The sequence below is a fragment of the Petaurus breviceps genome, unplaced genomic scaffold (genome assembly GCF_028583685.1).
Source record: "Petaurus breviceps papuanus isolate PSGF00001 unplaced genomic scaffold, PetGlider_PUasm1.0 90723, whole genome shotgun sequence".
Taxonomy (NCBI): Eukaryota; Metazoa; Chordata; class Mammalia; order Diprotodontia; family Petauridae; genus Petaurus; species Petaurus breviceps.
The window spans coordinates 1,318,733-1,341,853 of NW_027187323.1; the positions used below are offsets into that span (position 1 = coordinate 1,318,733).

General features: G+C 43.5%; 1 protein-coding gene across 2 annotated transcripts in view; it reads right to left on the bottom strand.

Annotated features, from left to right (window-relative positions):
* The window catches only part of TMPRSS4 (transmembrane serine protease 4), a 46,273-nt gene that overhangs the window by 6,109 nt on the left and 17,043 nt on the right, over positions 1-23,121 (bottom strand). For both annotated transcript variants that reach the window (XM_069066691.1, XM_069066690.1), the window contains exons 2-9: positions 19,496-19,609; positions 15,904-16,056; positions 13,199-13,328; positions 9,890-10,000; positions 7,776-7,816; positions 5,824-5,983; positions 3,031-3,200; positions 145-243 (exon numbers count right to left, since the gene is read on the bottom strand). In XM_069066691.1, coding sequence (XP_068922792.1) covers positions 145-243; positions 3,031-3,200; positions 5,824-5,983; positions 7,776-7,816; positions 9,890-10,000; positions 13,199-13,328; positions 15,904-16,056; positions 19,496-19,577 — 946 coding nt within the window. In that variant the 5' untranslated portion in view covers positions 19,578-19,609. The remainder of the gene's footprint in view (positions 1-144; positions 244-3,030; positions 3,201-5,823; positions 5,984-7,775; positions 7,817-9,889; positions 10,001-13,198; positions 13,329-15,903; positions 16,057-19,495; positions 19,610-23,121) is intronic.

A 23,121-nucleotide genomic window follows, 5' to 3' on the forward strand; every position in this document is an offset into this window, starting at 1 on the left:
TGTTCACAAAGGTTTGCAAGTCTGTCTGGGGTTGTTAATCCTTGCCTCCCCCACCCCCATAAGTGCCTCTAAGATGTCTATAAAAGCAGTTTGTGGAGATGACTTCGGGAGAGTCCCACTAATGGGAGGGCCCCAAGAAATTACCTTCTGATTCTTTTATGTAACCCCAGCCTATAATCCAGAGTGGGGTATTTGGAGCCAGCTCCTCATCAAAGAATGGCAGACAGATGGGTCTCACCTTATCTGTAGGCGGAGAGACAAAGAGCAGAAGACGGAGTGAGGGAGAGAGGGAAAGAGCAAGACAAAGAGTCAGGCAGAGAGAAACATGAGGAAGGAGAGAGATAGAAAGAAGACAGATAAGAGAGTAGGGGGCAAGGAAAGGCAGAAACAGAGAAGGAGAGGGAATGGAAGAGATAGAGCGGCAGTGACAGTGAGATACAGAGAGAAAATAGAAGGGGGAAAGAGAAATGGAGAGAAATATAGGAAGGAAGGAGAAAGAGAGGAGAGGAGGAAGGAAGAGATGGAGAGAATGTAGTAGAAAAATGAGGGAAGGAGGGAGAAGGGAGAGACAGAGCAGATGGGAGAGGGAGGGAGGGAAAAGGAGAGAGAGGAAAGAGAGAGAGAGAGAGAAAAGAGGGGGAAGAGATTCAAAGAGACAGCAAGAGTGAAAGGGAGATGGAATGCTTATTAATTATGCCCTGACATACGCAGTAAGATGGCAAGGTCATTGAGGTCAGCACTAAGACATACACTTCACTATGACATATGGTGTCCAGCACAGAGCTTTGTACCCAGAAGGTTGTTATTCAGTCCTGTCTGACTCTTCATGACCCCATCTGGGGTTTTCTCGGTAAAGATACTGGAGTGGTTTGCCATTTCCTTCTCCAGATCATTTTATAGATGAGGAAACTGAGGCAAATAGGGTTAAGTGACTTTCCCAGGGTCACACAGCTAGGAAGTGTCTACACCAGATTTGAACTCAGGGAGATGAGTCATCTTGACTCCAGGTCTGGTGCTCTATCCACTGCACCAACTACCTGCCCAGCCCAGAAGGTGCTCAGTAACAAATTTGTTTGATGTAGTCTTTTCTGTTTCTGTCTGTGACTATGGTGTTAAAAAGAAACAGGGGCCTCCAAACCATAGTTTTCCATGGGCCTCATATTGACTTAGAAAACCACATATTATCATTATCTATGTTCTATTGTATTTTTATTTATTTTGTTGAATACGTTCAGATTCTATTTTAATCTGGCTGGTTCTGGCAGCCTGGGGAATGCCTGGCATTCCCTTAGACTACTGGCTTCCAACAGGCAGGGCTTGTATCAGAGTTTGTACCCAGCCCTTTGGTTTCCACTCTAGCTAGAAGAGGCCCCTTAACAAAATGCATTTAGAAAGTGATGATAATGGAGAGAGTAGTATTCCCAAGCGAACCAAGCCTTAAAAAAAAAAAAACAGAGGGATTGAGCAAGGCTTTTGGCCTTACCCTGGGAAAGTTCAATTCTCCTTTGGGCTCGGAGACTAACAATTAATTATCTCTACTTGACAAATAAATTGAGAGTTGAAAGTCAAAGGGTCATAGGATCAAGAGCTGGAAGGGTGCTTCACGGTCATCTAAGCCCAATCTTCTTATTTTACAGGAGAGGAACATGATAGTCAGAGCATCTGTGATTTCATCAGCATGAGGAATTCCTGGTGTAGGAACTTCCTCCACTAATGCAGGTTGCAACCCTCTATGACAGTAATTCCTAGAGAGTTGCTTTAGGCTCAAGTTGCCTAGAGTTAGAGGCAGAATTTGAACTTGGGCCTTCTTGACTTGAAGATTATAACCCTATTCACTATGTTGCTCTCTGGAAACTGAGGATCAAAGGAACAAAATGATTTGCCCAAAGTCACAAAGGTTGGGGCAGCTAGGCAGTGGAAATAGAAAGAGTGTGGGCCCTGTAATCAGGAGGACCTGAGTTCAAATTCAGCTTCAGATACTTACTTAGGGGTGTGATCCTGGGCAAATCACTCAATCTCTATCTTCTTCAGTTTCTTTCTCTGTAAAATGGGGATAATAATACCACTCTGTTCCCAGGGTTATTGTGAGGATAAACTGAGAGAAAATTTGTAAAGTGCTTTGTAAACCTCATGTTGTCTTTCAATGGTTTCAGTCCCCACGTTGTGACCCCACTTGGGGTCTTCTTGGCAAAGATCCTAGGGTGCTTTGCCATTTCCTTCTCCAGATCATTTTACAGATGAGGAAACTGAGGCAAACAGGCAAAATGACTTATCCAGCATCAAACAGTAAACCTTATAGTGCTATATAAATTTTAGCTCTTGTTGCTATATTGGGATAATTGCCAGTCCCTGAACTCAGTGAAGGATTAAATCTTGCTAAGTTAAAGATAAATGGTATAGTCTCCCTTTTATTTCTAGGAACCACCCAAAGTCACTTACATCTCTCAGAGGAATTTGTCTGGTAAAAAAAAAAAATCTGCATTTGCAGCATCTTTTGTACAACTTGCTTCCTGTGTTAGGGAAATAATTTGAGTCTTTCCCTCTTCACCAACCAAGAGTTAAATGAGACCAGAGACTGCAGCGCCAAAGCAATAATTCCCATTCCCATTACAGAGACATTCTAGGGATTCTGCACGAGGGAGGAGTTCTGGACCTGGTGAATAGAGGTTTTATCCACAGAATGAGCAGGCTCCTGTCCTGGGATCTTCGAGGCTGTGAATTTTTTCTCGGTTGCTTTTGTTGCTTAAGCTAACAGGAGCAGCACCTTTTTTGGGTACTCCAGTAGGAAGCTTAATCTTTTGTGGGAGTCACTGAAACACATCAGGCCTCAGCTGCTTCATTTGTAAAACAGGGATAATACTTTAGCTGCCTGAAGGCAGGGGCCTAGACCACACAACCTTCTGAGGTTGCTTCAAGCTCCAGATCTGGGACTGAGGGGCTTTGGACAGAGCTGTGTTTGGACTTGGCATGCTGTACCTGATATCCTGTGTCTCTTCTCTCTGAGCCCATTTCTCAGGCACTGGTTCTTACCTGACATAACAAGAGGCTTTTTCAGCTTGATCAGGGCCAAGTCATTCTCTTTGGGGTATAAATTGTTGAACTGGAAGACAAAGATCTTGTCTATATCCAAGTATGGGTTTCTGGAGTATAGCTGGTCAGTGCCCACCTTTACTTTCCACTGGGTCACCTCTGGATAGGTCCTGAGGACAGAGCAGAGCAGGGGTCAGGGTAGTTTTGACTTTGCCCCATTCCGAGTTCCTGGAGAAGGGGGAGAGGGAGAGAGGAGTAGTGTGGGAGCAGCAGAGTGTCCAGAAGTTTGCCCCAAGAAGTTGGAACTCGGAGGGTAACCAGTGCTACTGGCAACCAGTCCATCAGCAGTGTTGAAACATTTGATCCAAGCATCCAGTTAAGTGATTTTAAATTAGTAAATCCCCAGATGGCAAAATGGTGGCTGTATCTAAGGTCAACTTCTCCTGGGCTCACTCTCCTCCTCCCCCTAGGCAGCTTTCCCCTCAGCTTCAGAGTGTCCCTTCTGTGCCACTTGCCTCAGACAAGATCAAATGACTAATTACAGTTCTAGGAAGGAGCCAAAGTACCCTGCCATAGACTTTGTCCTGATCAGAGAAGCTGATTTTTCTCCAAAGGAGCTTGACCTTTCTGAGATGGTGAATGGTTACTGGTGCGAGACATAGAGCACCTGTTCAGATAATTGGGCTAATTAGACTCAGTGTGCCTTTCTTCAAGGATCTAACAGAGTATGTGTGTGTGTGTGTGTGTGTGTGTGTGTGTGTGTGTGTGTGTAGAGGCTAAGCCATGCAAGAATAAGCACAAAATGAACTAGAGTAGAATAATGACATCGGAGAGGCACATACACACACAAAAAAAACCTAAGGGAATTTCCCTCATGCCTGGAATGCACTCCCTTTTTATCAAAACCTTTCAGAATTGTTTCCTTTAGTAGCTACTGTCTTCTCCTTGCTTCCCCACAATTAACCTTTTTTTAGACACATAGCCACAGTATATGCACATGTGTATATGTATGTGTGCATATATGTACATACATACACATATGTGCACACACATGAACACATGCACACATGACACTATCTGTGTGACTACAGGTAACTCTGGGACTCAGTTTCCTCATCTGCAAAACAGGAAGAATAATACCTGTGGTATTATAAACATCTCAAAGGATTGCTTTGAGGATCAAATGTGGTAATGCATATAAAATGCTTCACAGACTGTAAAACACTATATAAATGTCATCTATTAATCTCCTCAAGCGTCTGCCCTTAGGGGACTGTACACTCTTACGATGGTGATATAACACATTTACAAATAATTATATATATGGGGTAGAGTAAGATAGGGCAAAGGTGAGAGCTAGATTCTAAGAAAAGATTCTAAGGAAATCTGGAAAGGGAGAGACCACTTTCAGAGGTGGGGAGAGGATACTAAGGAAGGCTTCATGGAGGAAGTAACGCCCAAGCAGGACCCTGAAGGGTGAGGGTTTTGATAGGCTGTGATTTCAATAGGAAGTGGATTCCTGGCACTAGGGTGGCTTTTACAAATGAGGAGAGGCTATAGATATGCAAGATCAGACTGGGCAACTGCCAGTAGCCCAGTCTGTCTATAATTGTGCAAAAAACATAGAAAGACAGGGAGACCTTAAATGCCAAGCAAAACAGTCTGTATTGTATTCTATGGGTAATAAGAAGTCATGAACTGTTTTTGAGGGTTATATGCATTATAATTACAGCTATTCTCCTAGGGATAGGGGTCAGAAACTAGGGGGACTGGCCATTGCCTTAGTGGGAAATCATCAGTCTCCAGAGTCCCTTCTGTGTCCATGCTTCTAGATTCTCCAGAAGTTTCATCACCAGTACAATGAAGGGAAACTAGAGACATTGAGAGGCAGGGCCTGAAAATGCAAATACATGTTCCTGGCCTCTAAGGGAGTCCCTTTGTGGGGCCTCTTTCTCTCTTGTTTGCAGGCCTCTGGGGTAGAACATTCAGGGAGTTGGGGTGTCACGGAAAGTTTCTGAACAGGGCAATGTTATTTCACATCATGGTTATTTGTGTATATGTTGTATTTCCGACTAGACTGGAAGTTCTATGTAGGCAAGGACCATGTTGTTTCTAAGCTTTCATCTCCTCACACTGTTTAGAACAGTTTCCCTGCATGCAATAAGTACTTCAGAAATGTTTTTTTTTTTTTTTTTTGCTTTTTGGAGGGGGGAAGGCAGGGCAGTTGGTGTTAAGTGACTTGCCCAAGGTCACACGACTAATAAGTGTTAAGTGTCTGAGGCCAGATTTGAACTCAGGTCCTCCTGTCTCTAGGGCTGGTGCTCTATTCATGGCACCACCTACACCTAGCCACCCAGTACTTCAGAAACTTTGAGTAAAATCTGACAGAACTGAATTGTTGGCTTGTTACTCTGAGATGATCCCTCCCTGTCAATTTATTGTTCAGTTGTTTCAGTGGTGGCCAACTTTTCGTGACCCTGTTTTGGGGTTTTCATGGCAGAGATACTGGAGTGCTTTGTGATTTACTTCTCTAGCTCATTTTACAGATGGGTTAAGTGGCTTGCCCAGGGTCACACAGCTAGGAGATGTCTGAAGTTGGATTTGAACTTAGGTCTTCCTGACTCTAGGCCCTCACTCTATCCACTGCACTACCTGGCTGCCCCTCCCTGGCAATAAGGCTTCCAGATAAAGGAGGACAGAGAAGGAAGGCAGACCCTTAATTCAAGAGTGAGGAGTCCAAGCGCTCTAGCTGCTGCTGTCCCTACTCCTGCTGGGAAGTGGATGGGGCCTTACCTGAAGCAGTGGGAAGCAGTGAGGATCCAGTAATGATCCAGTATGGAGCCGCCACAGAAGTGAACCTTGTGATGCCGAATGCTGACCTGCCAGGGCCAAGTCTCCACAGATGCTTTCTGCCCGCCCACCACCCGGGGGCCCAGCAGGTTCTCTCCGCAGACTGTATCCACCCAGCAAAGGTCCAGAGGAGAGGGTGAGAAGAAATTATAGCATCATGAATCTGCAGCTGGAAGGGACTGAAAGTTCCTCCTAGTGAATCTGCCACCACTCCCCCCGCCTTCCCCTGCTCTGGCATTTTGCAATTTTGGAAACTGAGACCTAGAGAGATGAAGTGACTTCCCCAAAGTCGCACAGATCGCAAGCATCAAAGTTTGGATTGAACCCATGTCTCAGACTCCAAATTCAGTAACTTTTCACTACGCCATAGGGAGCAGAAAGCCTGTTCCTTGTTATGGATAGGACTTAGCTCCTACTGCATGGCCCCCCAATACTCCTCCTACTCTCCAGTACCTAGCCATCACTAGATTCTCTAGAGCTGTCCTTTATCATGAGTCTCCCATTTGTCCTTTCCCTTCTGTTCCTACTATTACCACCCTAGTTCCAAGTTCAGGAACTCACCACTGCATACTTGGGTTATTTTACTAACCATCTAACTGGTCTCTCCATATCTCTTTCCTCCAATTCATACTAATTTCCCAGCCAGATTCAATGTTCTAAGACACAGATCTGTCCACAAGTCTTCAATACACGATAAAAAAACTACAATAGCTCTCTACTGTCTAGGATTAAGTTCCAAACTCTTTAACTTGGGATTCAATGTCTTCTATTCTTCTCCTAAGCAATTCTTTATTCTGCCCAAGCTGGTCTAGTCACCATTCTCCTCATCCCCTCTGAGTTTTGCTCACTGGGGTCCCCAGAGTTCTAAATGGACTACCATCTTTACCCTATCCTTTCAAGTTCTGCACATCCTTTAAGGACCAATCCAAATTTCAGCCCCTCCCTGAGGTTTTTCTCCTACCTCTCTAATAAAGAGTTACCTTTCCTTCTTCCATATCCCTTTACTGGGGGCATCACTCACAGGCCACTTAGTATATGCTGCCTTGTATTAAAAAAAAGTATCTTGGGGCAGCTAAGTGGTGCAATGAATAGAGCACCAGCCCTGGAGTCAGGAGGACCTGAGTTCAAATCCAGCCTCCGACACATGACACACTAGCTGTATGACCTTGGGCAAGTCACTTAACCCCAATTGCCTTGCTTTCCCCCCTCCAAAAAAAATATCTTTATCTATCCTATTCCCTCAAGTACCTTGTAATCCCTTGGAGGGCAGGGGACATACATTCTACTTGTGGCATCTAACATCATCATCATCATCATCATCACTAACATCTATATAGTGCCTACTATGTGCCAGTACCATACTAAATGCTTTAAAAATATTTTCTCATTTGATAATTTATAGTTATTATAAAAAATAACACTTAACAAATTGAATTGGATAATTCAGTGTAATGCAATTTCTTTAAGGGCAGGGAAGGTTGTTTTTTGTCTTTGTAGTTATCCTTAGCACCTTACACACAGTAGGCATTTAGTTAAGGTTTAAATGCTTTGTTGAACTTGAATTAGAATCTGACCCTGGGTAACTGAAAGTCGACAGTAGCAAAGCAGACGTGTCTGGCCCCTACTCTTCCAGCCTCATTCTTCCCTCCTTAGTTTCCAAACCTACCAAGAGCCTTTCCTGAATTTGGGATGGGGCGTAGGGGTGTCAATGGAGGGAAGCCTTAGAATTAAGCATGCAGAAAAACCTTGCCTAGCAAATCCCAAATCCTAAAGAAACAAAGTTAAAAGTGGAATGAACTAGGAATGAAAAAAAATGCAATGTTCAACTTCTCCTTTGGTCAGTCCTGGCCTAAGCTTGTTCAATTCTGACCTTTCCGATAGGGCTTTATACTCACCAGCACAGTGAAGGGAAACCAGGGACATTGAGAGACAGGGCCTGGAAAATGCAAATACACAGGTGGGCTTGGCTTTTGCATCTTGTCAGACCAGGTCTAGAGGTCTAAGCTTCCAAGCTCTGTTTGATTTAATCCTTAAAAGTTTGAGGGAATCTTAAGAGTTGGAAGCGATCCCAGAGACCCTTCAGTCTAACTCATATCTGACTATATCATCCCCAGGGAGGAATAATTCAGATTTTACCTAAAAACTTCCAGTGATGGATAGCTTGCTACTTTCCAAGGCAGCTGTTCCACTTTCAGATAGATGCTATAAACTGTTTCCTTAGCATCGGTCAAAATCTGCATTTCTGCAACTTCTACCTAGTTCTAGCTAGGGTATGGGAGTATAGATTTAGAACTTGGAGGGACCTTAAGAGTCCAACCTCCTTATTTTAAAAATGTTTCCTAGAGATTAAGTGAGTTGTCAAAAGTCACACAAGTAATAAAAGAAAATGTTAGAATTGAAACGAAGGTGCTCTGAATCCAGATCTAGTGTTCTTTCCATTGGGCCATGCTGCAGAATAATTTTAATCTTTTTTTTAAAATATGATAGCTCTACTTGAAGAATTGCATTTAATCTCTCTGAGACTCAGTTTCCTTATCTGTAGAGGATGTCTTCTAAAATTCTTGCAAGCTCTAAAATACAATCCTATGATACTTCAAACTTCCAATTCTTAGCCTAATCCTACAATTGTAGGATTGTAATATGCCAAACAAAGTTCTGATATCAAGGAGGAAGAAGGTAGAACACAATGCTTCCTAGGTTACCAACAGGAAGATAGGCAAATACATTTTTTTAAAAATGGTATTTAATGTAAATGATTGGACTACTATCATCCTTTCCTTCTTTAATATTTGATCCTTGGGGAGGGAAGGGGCATACACACAAACCATTTGTCAATGAATAACAACAAAAAGCAGAGACAGCAGCAAGATTTGTTTTCAAGAACTCTCTACTATGTAAGCATAGATCAGTGTGTGTGTGTGTGTGAGAGAGAGAGAGAGAGACAGACAGACAGACAGAGAAACAGAGAGACACAGGAAGAGAATGAAAAAGAAAAGGGGAGAGAGGAACAGACAGAGAGAAGAAAGAAAAAGCGAGAGACACAGAGTGAGATAGTGAGGAGAGAGAGACACTCACAGACAGGGAGGGAGGGAAGAAGGGGAAGAGAGAGAAACAGAGAGAGTCAGAGACAGAGAGAGACAGAGGGAGGTAAGGAGGAAGAGAAGGGGAGAGAGACAGAGAGAGATAGGGAAGAGAGAGATAGACAGAGATAAGGTAAGGAGGGAGAGAGAAAGGAAGGAGAGAAAGAGACAGAGGAGAGAAAGAAAGAGACAGAAACAAAAGGGGTGTATTTTCATGTTTTATGGTCAGAACTGGGGTGTATGTATATTTGTATACCTGCATTGGAATGGTTCTATATGCATGTAAAGAAGTAGAGATTTTTTTTCTATTCAAGAAAATTCTTTCTAGAAACTAGAGCTATCCAAATATGGGTTGTCTCTCATTAGATGTCTGTAATAAAAAGTTGGATACTACTTGTTGGGTCTGATATAGTGGGAATTTTTGGTTAGGTATGGAGTGGACTAAATGGCTTCTAACATCTTTTCCTACAATGATATTCTGGTAATTGGTGCCTGATCAAGTTTCAGAATTTTTTTTTTCTGTGAGATGTTGGAGCACTGAAGAGGCATCCATTTGTGGGTCTGGGTGAGTGGGCAGGGAGTACCTAAGATACTCAATCTCTAGAACTGTACAAGGAAAATAGAAGATTTATAGGGTTTAGTAAGGAATATGGGGCAGTTAGAAAACATCATTTTTCACCATTCTGGTTGATGCTGAGGTCAACTCCCTTCAGGCAAGATATCACTTTGCCCAGTTTAGGTGGATGGGTGTGTGTCATATTAAAAAAAAAAAATCTCCCAGCCTCATGATTCCTCAACCTTCCAGGACTGAATAATTTGGTTGGTCAGGTGTTCTTCCTGGTGTCTAGATTAAGTTCATCTTAATTAAGTTCCTGCCACCAGCATCTACTGACTGCCTCTTTGAAGGTTTGAAGATGCTTCTCACTTACCCTGAGAAGTCCTGCACTTGGAGCTCCTGGTCTTTGGCTGTGATCTTGCTGACAGGCAGTTGCTGCTCTGGTTCAATCTTCACAGCTTGGAAAGTAGGCTCCATGCTCAAACTAGGAAGGGTCAGATGTATTATCTGGAGTAGGAGCTTAGAGAGTGACAATGGAGACCTAGTTCTCCCACCCCTGATTGGTGTACGTAGACTCAGGATGGGGAATGGGTAGTGGTTTGGGTGAGTGTGGATGGCACTGTCTCTGTTTATGCATCCTGGTATGGGATTAGCACAGCCACATTATGGCCTCTGCTTCTGTTCTTTGGGCTGGAGTGGATGGAGCATACGGCCCCACCTGTTGCATTTTGCTCTGATTATGGCTCCCCCAAGGTGGAGAGTAGGGTGGGGTCATGTGACTTCCAGATCAAAGACATTAACCCAGAGGAGCCCTAATGTTTTATACCTTGGGCAGAAACTAGTATTCAATAAATTTTAATCATGAAATGCTAGGAACATTCTTTCTCAAAGAGCAGTCTAATTTTCTTATTGCATCCTTAGGGTTTATTTGCTTTTGCAATGCCTTTCTCTAACACCAAACTCCATTTTCATTCCAAACTGTATCGAAGACCCCTTTCTCTTACCTCAAGTCCCCAGCAATGCCTTTGTTCCACTGGAGAACAAAGAAGGAAAGAGACCCAGGTGGTGGAGGAAGCTTATTTGATTTGGGGATGCCAGTTACTCAAAGAAGGAATTTGGGTGGATGAAGGTTTGAGGAGGGTTTCTTTCATTAGAATGTAAGGGCAGAAATTATTTTTGCCATTCTTTGGGACCTCAGAATTGATCACAGTACCTAGCAGATAGTCAATGCTTAATACAATCTTGTTGTTCTTTAGTGATGCTATCTATGGGGAAAGCAGGGCAGGATCATGACCTATCTCTAAATTGTCTTAGACTGAGATTCACTTTAGCTGGAATGCCCTTTCCTCCTCTCTAGTCAAACCAGGTGCCTGTCCTCCCTTTAATCCTGGATAAAAATTTATTTCCTCTAATTGTCATTCCTGATTTATTCTACTTTCTTTCTCTTCCTTCCTTTTTGTCTCCTCTTTGCGCAGTTAGTTCCCCCAGCACCCAGAAAAGATAATTTTATAGAAGAATAGCTTCTGTCCATGGTACTGAGAGGCTTGCAAATCTCATATCCATGGAACTGACTAAATAGTGTTGCTGCTGAGATGTGCCCTGTAACCATTCCACCTGACAGGGTAAGAAGAGGCACTAGCTAAGTGAGAAGAAAGATGTTTGTTTGTCCTTTGTTCTCAAAGAGGACCATAGCATCAGGGAGGTGATGTCATGACATGCAAGTGAATTGGATTTAAGTGAGGGAGGGCTGTGCAAAGTCACCACTTTCTCCTCCAGAGCCATCTGGGTCCAGTGGCAAAATATAGATCAGGACTACTAGAGATAGCCTGGATGCAGTGGGAGACCTTGGCCTTTTCAAGCTAAGATCTTTAACAGATTTCAGGTTGACTGAGGCAACACCCATTCAACGATTAATAAGAAAGCAGGGAATGAGGTAGGAGAAGTCTAAAGCAAAGTGGGTGGGTAGAGAATAGAGGAAAAGGTCAGACATGTGGCTTTGGTCTATAGCACCCCAAAACCAAACTAACAAAAGGCTTCTGAGAGCTCAGGAAAGAAAGAAATTCCAGGGTCCCACCACTTAGAGAGAACAAGATGATTCTGTAGTAAGCAACTTGTGCCCAGGCTGATTGCTGTGCTTGGGGATGGATGACTAAGCAGCTTCAGGGTGATAGAGCAGAGGGGAAATCAGAGGTCTATCCTCTTCAGAAGGATGGATGTGGAGGTGGCTAACAGTGGGTGAGGAGAAGGGTGTGGTGGCAGAGGAAGGGAGTAGGTTTGAGAGAACTGGGGAGAATCCTCCATCACTCTTGAGGGCTCTGCTACAAATGAAGGGGTCTGCATGAATGCAATATTGTCTGGTAGAAGGTGCCTGGGATTTGGAATCAGAGAATCTGGTTTCAAATCTTTATTATAACTGTGACTTTGGACAGGTTGATGAATCCTTCTGGGCTTCATTTTTCTCATTTGTAAAATGAGGGGGTTAGACCAGCTGACCTTTTAGATGGGCTTTACATGATCTCCAATCCTAAGTCCTATGATTCTGTAAATGCAAAGTGGGAAGAGCAAGAAGCCCTCTTCCTCTTCAGAGGCTCCTGGACCATGTGCTTGGAGAATTTCAACAGAAACATAGTCTTCTGCATTTTGTCTTAAAGGTGAAGGCCCAGGAGTGACCAGAGCCCCTCGTCATTTTGCCTAGCATCTTAACACTGTGGAAAAACTGGGAAGGTTATCCCCCATTGGAAATAAACAGAGAGGTCCCCATATCCATCTGTTCTAAATAGGTACATTGTGTCAGAATTGTATAATATTAGAGGCAGAAGGGACCTTTGGGATGGTCTAGTCTAGACCCCTTTCATTTCATTTTGTGGATGAGAGAATTAAGACCTGGAGAGGTAGGATGATCGATTCCAAATTGGAAGGGGCCTTAGAGGTCACCTAAGTCCAAATCTCCTCATTTTATAGGTGAGGACACTGAGGTGCATAAAGGTGAAATGGTCTTTGCCAAGGGTACATAGTTAGGGCTATAGCTGGGAGTCTCTAAGGTCTCAAAGCTCCAGATAGATAGGCTAATGTTTGCTTTACCACATCATAACTCAGGACTTCGGGGGTGGTTTTGAATATTGTGCAGATTTGGGAGGGTTGTGATTGTTCAGTTGTTTTTCAGTCATGTCAAACTCTTCATGACCCTATTTGGGGTTTTCTTAGCAAAGATACTGGAGAGGTTTGCCATTTCCTTCTCTAGCTCATTTTATAGACAAGGAAACTGAGGCAAACAGTGTTAAGTGACTTGCCAAGGGTCACACAGCTAATAAGTGTCTGAGGCTTTAGGATTAAAACATCCCAGTAAAATTAAACCACACGGGTTGGCTAGGTGGTGCAGTGAATAGAGAATTGGCCCTGGAGTCAGGAGGACCTGAGTTCAAACCTGGTCTCAGATACTTAACACTTACTAGCCTTGTGACTTTGGGCAAGTCACTTAACCCCAATTGCCTTGCCTTCCCCCTCCAAAACAAAATTAAGCCCCATTTAAAGTGTAATTTTACTCAAAGGGGCTTTGGCTACCAGGAAAAAAAAGGTAAATAAGGGAGATGGAGTAAAAAAAGAGAAATATATAGTAAGGAGGAAAAGAGGTGGGGAGGTTCAGGAGAGAAGGAAGAAAGATCTTGAAGGGAGACCAAGGTACCTGTTATACCCCATCTGGGCACAAGCGATTTTAGCCCATGCTTCTGTAAAGTTGTCAAAACAGGCTGAGGACCAGAGATCTGTCTCTCTGTCTATCACTTGAAGAGTAGATCTGTCCTTGGAGAGACGGACTAGGAAGGGAGAGACATGACTCAGTCGGTGAACAATCAGTCACCCTCCGGGGCTCACTAGCACCTCCCCCTTCTCATCCCCCTGGATACTCAGAGAACATCCCCACCTCATCTCCTCTCCTACTGGGAAGGAACAAAGGAAGAGCAGCCTAGGTGTGTGGGAGGGAAGGTAAGTTTGAGGAGAAGATCATGAATTCTGCAGTCTCCTAACTGGCTGGGCCTAAGGTGTCTCCAAAATTCCACTCACCTCCAGAGGGCTCAAATTCTACCATCTGCAGGAGGCCTTTCCTAGTTCAACCCCTTCTCCCCTGCCTCCCTGCCCTCCCTTTGATATTAACTTTGGTCTCTCCCATACATTTTGTGTATACTAATAGGGTATAGGCTCTGGGAACCCCTTGAATCTTTCCACTTGATTGGGTGTTCCCCAGAAGCCAAAAGCCTTCTATTATTAATATGACTGAATCTCTGTTACCCTTAACCTAGCCTAGCCCTCCATTGCCTGGTTACCTCCAGCTGTTTCCCACCCTTGATTCCATTAAAATCCCATTCTCTTGGTTCCGAAGTCCTGAACTCAGTCCCATCAAGATCCTCCTTAGGACTCCTCCTGAAGACCCTCCCTAAACCCCTCCTCTCGACCACCCCAGATCCTTCCCACAGTCTTTCTGTATATAAGATCCATTTTGCCACCATGAAGGTGCTCAGATTCGATCTGGCTCAGACTGACATCAGTCTGTCAGGCCATTATTCTGGCCTGATGGTCAATACAAACCTCACAAATACTTAGGCTCCTTAAGAGTCTACCCATTATGGTGAATCTTTAATAAACTCTGTTTTCTTTGACTAAGAGAAGGCTTGAGTTGAATTCATTTGGCAAGATCAGGCATGCCAGTATTTTGGAGTCTTGAGCATCCCTAAACCCCAAACCTCAACATGTACCTACTTGTCTCCCCATTAGAAGATGAGCTCCTTGGGGGAAGGGTCTGTTTTTTGTTTTGTCTTTGTGGCCTATCACCACCCCACCACCCCTTCCCCTTCAGGACCATGCCCTGAACTTCACACAGAAAGTGCTTAATAAATGCCTGTTGGATTAGATTGGCCTGGACTTGGACATGGAAGGGCTCCTCCCATTGGGCAGAATGTTCTGGGGTAGGGGCAGGGCTGCATTTGAATGAAAGGGGATTAAGTGGCTCCATTTTATAGTGTGGAAGATAGAGAGCTAGAAAGAACCTCACAGGCCATCTAGTCCAACCTCTCATTTTACACATGAAGCCCAAGGAAGGTGACTTGTCCACAGTCTCACAACTGGGAAATTTTATACAAGATTTGAACCTGGGTCCTTTGATCCCAAGGCCAGTGTTCTTATCATTGTACCATGAATAACCTTGGTCTGTTCACTTAATTCACTTAACATTTAAATAAACATGGATGATCTCAGTGGTTTTTCTCTAGTGTTTCTCATGTTCCTCACCAGTCCAAGCCATTAGAAGAACAGTGTGGTATAGTGGATAGGCCTGGGGTCAGGAAGATCTGAGTTCAAATCTTGTCTCAGACACTTTTTACCAGTGTGACCTTGGGCAAGTCATTCAACCTCTGTGGATCTCAGTTACCTTATGTGAAAAATGAGGTGGTGATGGGGGTTGTACTAGACATCCTTTAAAATCCCTTCCATCTATAAATCAATGACTTTGTTCCAGCCACTAGCTTTGTCTCTGTACAAGCCCCTGACCTAAATTACCTTAAAATGGTAGACTCCTAGTGCAAATGGGGAGCTTCCAAAGGTCAGGCAATAAGAACTAAGGACTTATATTTTAATTGTGCTTTTAAGGTTCAAAAAATGCTTTCCTAATAACAACTTTGTGTAAGTATCATTATCCTCATATTACAGACAAGGAAAGAGGTTGTAACTTGCCTGTGGTTATGGAGCTAGAAGCTGCTAAAGCCAAAATTTGAACCCAAATCTCTTGGTTTCAATATCCTATGCCCAAATATCAAGAAGCCCACACCACCTTAAGGTCTAAGCCACAGGTGGGGAAGCTGGGGCCTGGAGGCAACATGTGGCCCTCTAGGTCTTCAAGTGTTGAATCCAAACTTCACAGAACAAATCCCCTTAATAAAAGGATTTGTTCTGTAAAACTTGAACTCAATTAAAAGGCCACACCCAAGGACCTAGAAGGCCACGTGTGGCCTCGAGGCCTAAGGTTCTCCAACCCTGGTCTAACCAAATGGAGGTCAGGGTCCTTTAGGACTAAACCCAATGGTCACTAAAGTACTTTCTCTGCAACTTTCCATTATGTTTGTTTTTCTCATTCCTTAGTGTTTGAGGCTCTAAATTTTTTGTTGTTTTTCAGTCATGTCTGACTCTTTGTGACCCTATTTGGGGTTTTCTTGGCAAAGATCCTGTAGTGGGATCTTCCCCAACTCATTTTATGGATGAGGAAGTTGAGGCAGTGTTAAGTGACTTGCCCAGGGTCACATTAGTAAATAAGTGTTTAAGGCAAGATTTGAACTCTGGTCTTGGAATAAGAATTCCAAGATCAGTAGCCAATTCTTGTTCTATCTATTCCTGGGGACTCACCTCCTACCAGGGGCAAATCTTCATTGGGGGTGCTCTCAACACAGTGTTTCTCATCCTGCCCCAAGGCACAGTCCTTATGTCTGTCACACACCTTGCATCTTGGGATGAACTTGTGGTCACAGAAGAAATAGTACTTTTGCAGGATTAGAACGACTGCAAATACAGGTGGGTGTCAGGAACAATGGGTTAGTGGCTAGCAGAAGCTGTCTTTCTTCTAGCCTCCCCCCATTCTAAGACATGTAGCAATGACCCAATATAATTACCATGATCCAATACAACGAAGTATTTGACCCAAAACTGGTGGGGAAATCAGAATGTTTTGACTTTGACAGAATGTCAGAATTAGAGATTGCCTGGTAAATCACCCTTATTTTATAGACGAGGAAATGAAGCCCATCAAAAGGAAGTGACTTAATTTCTAGATTATGCCATAAAAGGTGGGAATGATACCTTTCTACCTGGTGACTGAGTATGTCAAACAAGGGCTGGTAAGAATGTACTTTTCCTGGAGATTTGCAATTCTAATTTAAGAAGAAAAGGCTTTGATATCGAAAAGTAAAGAGGAAGGAGAATATCGTCCAGACATATCCACTAAGCAAGATTCCATAGAGTTCAGCACCAAGAATAGGAAGAATTGTAGGCTAGCAGAAATTTGCGAAATTTAATAAAGGAGTCATCAACAAACTCCATGGCTTCAGGTGTCTATGCACAAATACACAAAGGATGGGTAATAAACAAAGTGAACTAGTGGTGCTGGTGAAAAAGGGCACAGTTTGGTTTCATGGGTATTGTTCTTTGATCTTGAAGAGGACCAAAGACACAGTCTTGACTTGCAGCGAATTGATTTAAGTGAGGCAGAACTTTGCAAAGCTGTCAGCAGCCTCACCCTCTCCTCCAGAGCCATCCCTTCCTAGGTATTACTAAATCTGGTACAACGAGCCTTAATCGATGGTTGGTCAGCCAAGAAAACCACCAATGAAGTCACTGAAGAGTCAGACTGAACAGCAGTAGTTTAACTATGGTGTCAAATCAAAGATCGGGGCTTTAGTCATTTTCAAACTCTTCTGGTGGTGACCCACACTAGTTCTACCCTATCTATATAATAATAGCTAGAATTGATATAATGCTTCACACATATTGTCTTATTAGATCCTCACAACAACTAGGAGGTAGGTGCCATTATTATTTCCTTTTTACTGATGAGGAAACTGACAGACAAAGGTTAAGTGACTTGCTCAGGGTCATACAGCTAGTAAATGTCTGAGGCAGGATTCGAACTCAGGTCTTCTCCTGACTCAAGGTATGTGTCCTATCCCTTGTACTGCTTAACTGCCTCAATGCCTTCCTCACTCAATTCTTCTATTCTTTGGATGGGGAAACTCAAGGCATTAACCAGTGAAGAAACACCTAAGCTCATATAACTAATTTGTGGGATAGCCATGCCTACTAGCATCAGGGTTTTCTGAGACATGATCCAGATTTTTTCCTACTGTTCTAGGATACCTTTCCTAGACACAGTAGTAGAAAGAGAGTTTCTGACCTGTACCTAACCTGGGCCTGTGAGGTCTTTCAAAGTCAGGATTACACAAAAGCTAAGGGCTATGACTTCCTAATTCTTTACACCAAAAAGTCCCATGGCCTAGGAGGTATTCATATGGGGTTCCTAATTATGGGTTCAGTACATTTAGTTTTCAAATGAAATAGCTTTTGGTTGGATGATCTATGTGTATCACAAATCTTCCTGTGGTTGATTTACCTAAAGAGAGACCAGATTAGAGACCCAGTAGGGTTATAATGACTTGAATTGTCTCCACTGTCCTTATTCAAAACCATTGTTTGAAGTCATGGAGCTGAGCTAAATGTAGTACAGATTTGAGTGGGATTGGATGTTCTCCTTTTAGCCCAATGTTACTCAAAGTTTGTTTATTAACTATCAAATACCTAACTGTGCTTTGCACTGTGCTAGGGTGACATAAAGAAATATAAGAAATGGTTCCTGCCCCCAAGAGGCTTATAATCTAATTAGAGAACAAAGAATAATAGCCAGAAAAAAAGTAGACACCAATAAAAGGTAGCTTTGGGAATGGTGTGTGGGAAAATCTGTAAGTGCTGAAGGAATTAAGAGAAAAGATAGATAACAATAATATCCCAAATTTACATAGTCTTTTAAGTTTACAAAATGCTTTCTAATTACTGTTGTTATTATTTGATTCTCAACAACCCTATGATGTACCTACTATAGGCACTTGTGGCATTGTAGATGGGAATCAGAGAATACCAAGAGGGGAAATCCTGGCTCAGCCCCTTATTGCCTTTGTGACCTTGAGCATGTCATTTACCCTTTATGGGCCTCAGTTTCCCAAACTTTAGATAGATGATCTTGAAACTTTAGATCTTCCATTTCTAAATCTATAATCCTATCATGTGAGGGGCAAGAGGTGGAACTAGGAAGCCTTGGTCTGGGAGTTAAAAGTTCTTCATTGTATGCCCTCCAGCAAAACCACTTCACCTGGTAACTGAGAGTCAGATGTGCTATTTGTGGCTATGGGTTGGAATACATGGCTCCTCCAATTCTATTATATCCCCCTCAGACCATGAACTCCTTGGGAGTAGAGACTGTCTTTGACCTTTCTTTGTCTCCCCAAAACCTAGGGCAATGCCTGGCATTTAATAAATGTTTATTGATTGACTAACTCTTTATTGATTGACTAACTCATTTCTTCATATGAAAAATAGAACTAATATTATTTCCACTACTTGCCCTGTCAGATTCAAATGAGAGTAAGGTTGAGAAAAGTGCTTTGGATCTACAAAACACTCTAGAAATGTTGGCTGTTATCATTAATATTGTTGAGTATTAAAGATAAGGGGGGAGGTTTGCAGTTGATTAATATTATTGTATATTGAAGATAAATGGGGCAGGGGGAGAAGGAGGAAGAGAATTGAGTGAAATATAACTGAGAAAGACTCTTGGAGTTAGTTCCAGGGTCAAGAGGAAGAGTGGAAGTAGAAAGGACGAATAGTGTGTGTCACCAGGAACAGTCCCTTTCCTTGGCTTTGGGAAAAAGTGAAGAGGAAATTCAGCCTAGCTGGAGCTCTTGGAGCTCACCCAGTCTCCTAAGGGAAGGTAGGGTGGACAGGCTTGATTCCAGGGACTCCAGGATGATTGGCAAAGGTTTGACTAATTAATGTTTCTCTTCCTTAGAGATTCTGAGGGTCAAATAGAGCTATAACGAACTCCTTCACTTACAGAGAGTTATCCTGATGGCCCTCAAAGCAGGAGATTAGTGCAGACTTATGCAAATCTTTATGCATATCAATAAGCAGAAACTTGGCCAGGGACCTCCGGATGCCTCCCCCGCCCTTTCTTCCAAGTACCTCTTCCTTCTGGAGAAAGAAGTCTGAGCTCACAGTCTGAAGGGGGATCAGAGATTATGTATTCGAAAGTCAGCCTGTAAAACTCTTCTACATTGTCTGGATCCCTGCCCTTGCCCCTTCATCCCCCTTTATGAGGCAGCGGGAGTGTGGGGCTGTTGTGGGGTTGAGAGAATGGGAAGGAAGGACATAGGGAGGGAGGGGAACTGACACTTACTCAGTAAGATCCCGCTAGTGATGGCCAAGAGAGCCATCACAGTGCCAACGACTACCATCCACAGCTCTTTGAAGGATGCCATTCGGGCTTAGGGCTTGTGCACCAGTGAGATATCTGTAAGAAGAACCCAGAATGTGGGAGGCAGGGGACCTTCCACCTCCCCACCCACCCCATTCCCATCCTGGGCAGGAGGCAGAGCCCTCAAGTTTCTCTGGAATTTGTAGATTTCACTTCTCCCAGGCATCCACGATCCCTTCCTTGGTGGGGTTTGCATTGGTGCCGAGGCTGAAACGTAACTCTGGCAGGTTGGGAAGTCATTTGCAGCTGAGTACCTTGGGAGTATCAGCTTTCCTTCTCTCAATTCAGAGACAGTCATAGATTCAGAGTTGGAAGAGAAGGTAAAAGTCCTCTAGTTCAACTTCCTTGTTTTATAAGAAGGAAACAGATGCAGAAAAAAAAAATGCTCAAAGTCACACAGGTATTGAGTAGCAGAACTGGGATTTGAACCCTGGTCATAGTATCATGGACTTAGAGCTGGAAGGAATTTTGGAGGTCATCTATTCCATCCCCCTCGTTTTACAGATGAGGAAGTTGAGACCCAAAGAAGGTGGAGGGTTTGCCCAATTAGTGTGTGGCAGAAGTGAGATCACAACCCAAGTCAAAGTTCTTTGACTCCAGATCCTCCTCCTCCTTCATCATCATCATCATCATCATCAAGAATTTGCTAAGTATTAAGGATAAAAATAGCAAGTCACTTCAGCATCTTTGCTAAGCAATTCCCAAATGGGGTCATGGAGAGTTGGACACTAAAACAATTCTTCCTCCCCCCCTTCCCCACCTCCCTTGCCTCCTTCCTCCCTTTCCTCCCCCTTCCCCCTTCTTCCTCCTCCTCTATCACCACCACCAGCACCACAAGATAAAAACAAAGGCAAAAATCGTCTCTGCTCTCCAGTAGTGGAGACAACATGTAAACAGCATAAAACGGGAGATAATCTCAGAAGGAAAGGTTTAACAGTAGTGGGAGCAGGAAAAGTCTCTTTCAGCAGGGGAAATGTGAGTGAGTCTTGAAGGAAGCCTGGAGGGAAAGCATTCCAGGCTTGGGACACAGCCAGTGAAAAGACACAGGGTCAGGAGATAGAGAGCATCATTCAAAAACAGCAAGGAGACCAGTGACTCTGGATAGTAGAGTTCTATTTTCATTCAGTTTTGAGTAGATGAGGAGATGGAAGTTGGCATGGTATTAAAGTGCATCTGACCATTTTCCAAATTAGTGACTGTGACCCCTGGAAGGTTTTATCTGTTCAGGATAAAAGATTTGGATAAAGTTCAACTCTAAATTCTATCCCCTCACTCAACTTTGGCTGTTCCTTTCTGCCTCAGATCAGTATATCCCCAGTGACCTGAATCAAGGACTCATCACACTGTAATGTGATATAGCTACCTCCCCATCCCTTTCTGGTGTGAAATGTGGTGTGAGAGGGAAAGCCAGAGGCTTTTAGGAGGCATCTTATTTCCTGTACCACATCTGAAAAATTTCCCAAGGTGGGAAATCCCTGTCTCCACATCAGAGCATGATGGACCCAAGAACTGGTGGGGAAGTGCCTTTGTAAGCTTGAGCAGCCTGGACCCACTCCTTCCCTTACCGTCAAGGTGGGGATTCTTTCCTAGCACCTCTTCCCTAACTGAAGCTGGCAGCCCATTCAGAGGATAAGTTGCTATGTGGTACCTTCCTATTAGTGATGTGATTTTTTTTTTTTTTTACCAACCCAGAAACCTCTGCCTCCTGCCTGGTCTAAGATGTTTTAAGTGAGGCTCACCTTGTCCTCCATTAAAAGCCAACATGTTCTAGGGGCATCTGCTAGGTCTTTTCCTTGAGTTTGTGGCTTAGCACATTGCATCTAGTTAGCCCAGCCTGAGCTCACCCTACTTGTTGACACCATTCTCTGAGTTGCCTTTGCACCCACACCCAAGACATAGTTTAACTTGTTCTCTGTGGCTTGTGTGTTTGGCTTCCCTAGAGTGCTTGTAAACTCCCAGAGGGCAGCACAGGTTGAGCACAGAGTGAGAAGATGCTTCCTCTGGGACATGCTAATTGGTTGCTAGATTGAGGTGGACCGAGAAAAGCCAAGCTTGACTTTACCAAGTTTGCTCAGGGATGTCTCAACCCTCTGGTCCTGTGAAGCAAAGGAAAATAATGAGAAAGCCATGCAGAAGGAGTGAGCTAACAAGGGCCGGGTTTTGCTTTCATTCTTGTTTTTGTATGTTTTGTTACTATCTTGTTCTTTTTATCTGTCTGTCTTCCTCCCTTCCTCCTCTCTCTCTCTCTCAATTCTTGTGTCTCTCTTCTATTTCCATCATTCTCTCTGTCTCTGTCTCCCTCTGTCTTCCCCCCAACCTTCTCTCTATCCTTACCTTTCTATCTCTCTCTGTGACTGTCTCTCCATCCTTTGCCTTCCTTATCCCTATCTGTGTTATTAGCTCTTTCCCTCTTGTTTTTATTTTTATCTCTCCCTCCCCTTCTGCCACAGCTGCCTCAATCTTTCTCTTCTCTCTACTCTTTCTGTCTCTTCCTCCTGCCTCTCTCCTGTTGTCATTGTTCTGCATGCTTCTCTTTGCTATAGTTCAGTCATTTTCAGTTATGTCTGACTCTCAGTGACCCCCATTTGGGGTTTTCTTTGCAAAGATACTTGAGTGATTTGCCATTTCTTCTCCAGTTCATTTTACAGACTAGGAACTGAGACAAACAGGATTAAGTGACCTGCCCAGGGTCACACAGCTAGTAAGTGTCTGAGGCCAGATTTGAACTAACGAAGGTAACTTCCTGACTCCAGGACTGGTGCTCTATCTACTATGGCACCTAGCTGCTCACTGTGTCACCTAGCTGCCCTAGGAAGAAAGACCTAGGTTAAAATCTTGTCTCAGATGTTTAGTAACAGTATGACCTTGGGCCAGTCACTTAAATTCTATGAACCTCCACTTCCTCATTCATAAATTGAGGATGGTAATAGCACCCACTTCACCAGATTGTTGTTATAATCTAATGTATTCAAGGTGCTCTTTCAGCCTGAAAGTGCTACATAGATAATTACCCACTGGGGCCAAGCTGAACAAGGTGGCGCATAACGACTCATTAGTTGAAGATAGCTATTTCGTCCCCTCAGACCCTCATGTTAAATCTCCCTGTCCCTTCTCCAAATCCTCCAATAGAATGGACTCTAGTTTTCTGTCTTGTTCCTTCTCTTCTCTGGTCATGCCCTGGTCTGTCAGTATATGTAGCCTTTCCCGACTGATAGAATCCACCGGGTTCAGGAACTCAAGCTCACCACCATGCCATGCCATGATGTGGCCTCAGAGGAGGGTTTTACTAGGAAACCTAGACAGTCCTCTGCGATATCCTTGCACATGGCTCTCTGTTATTTTATTGCATAATATTTCAGGTACTAGATCTCCACTCAGGACAGCTGGGTGGTGCATTGTATAGTGTACTGTGCTGGAGCCAGGAAGACCTGAGTTCCAATCTGCCATCAGATACTTACTAGCTGTGTGACCCTGGGCAAGTCACTTAACCCTGTTTGCCTCAGTTTCCTCATCTGTAAAATGAGTTGGAGAAGGAAATGGAGAAACAT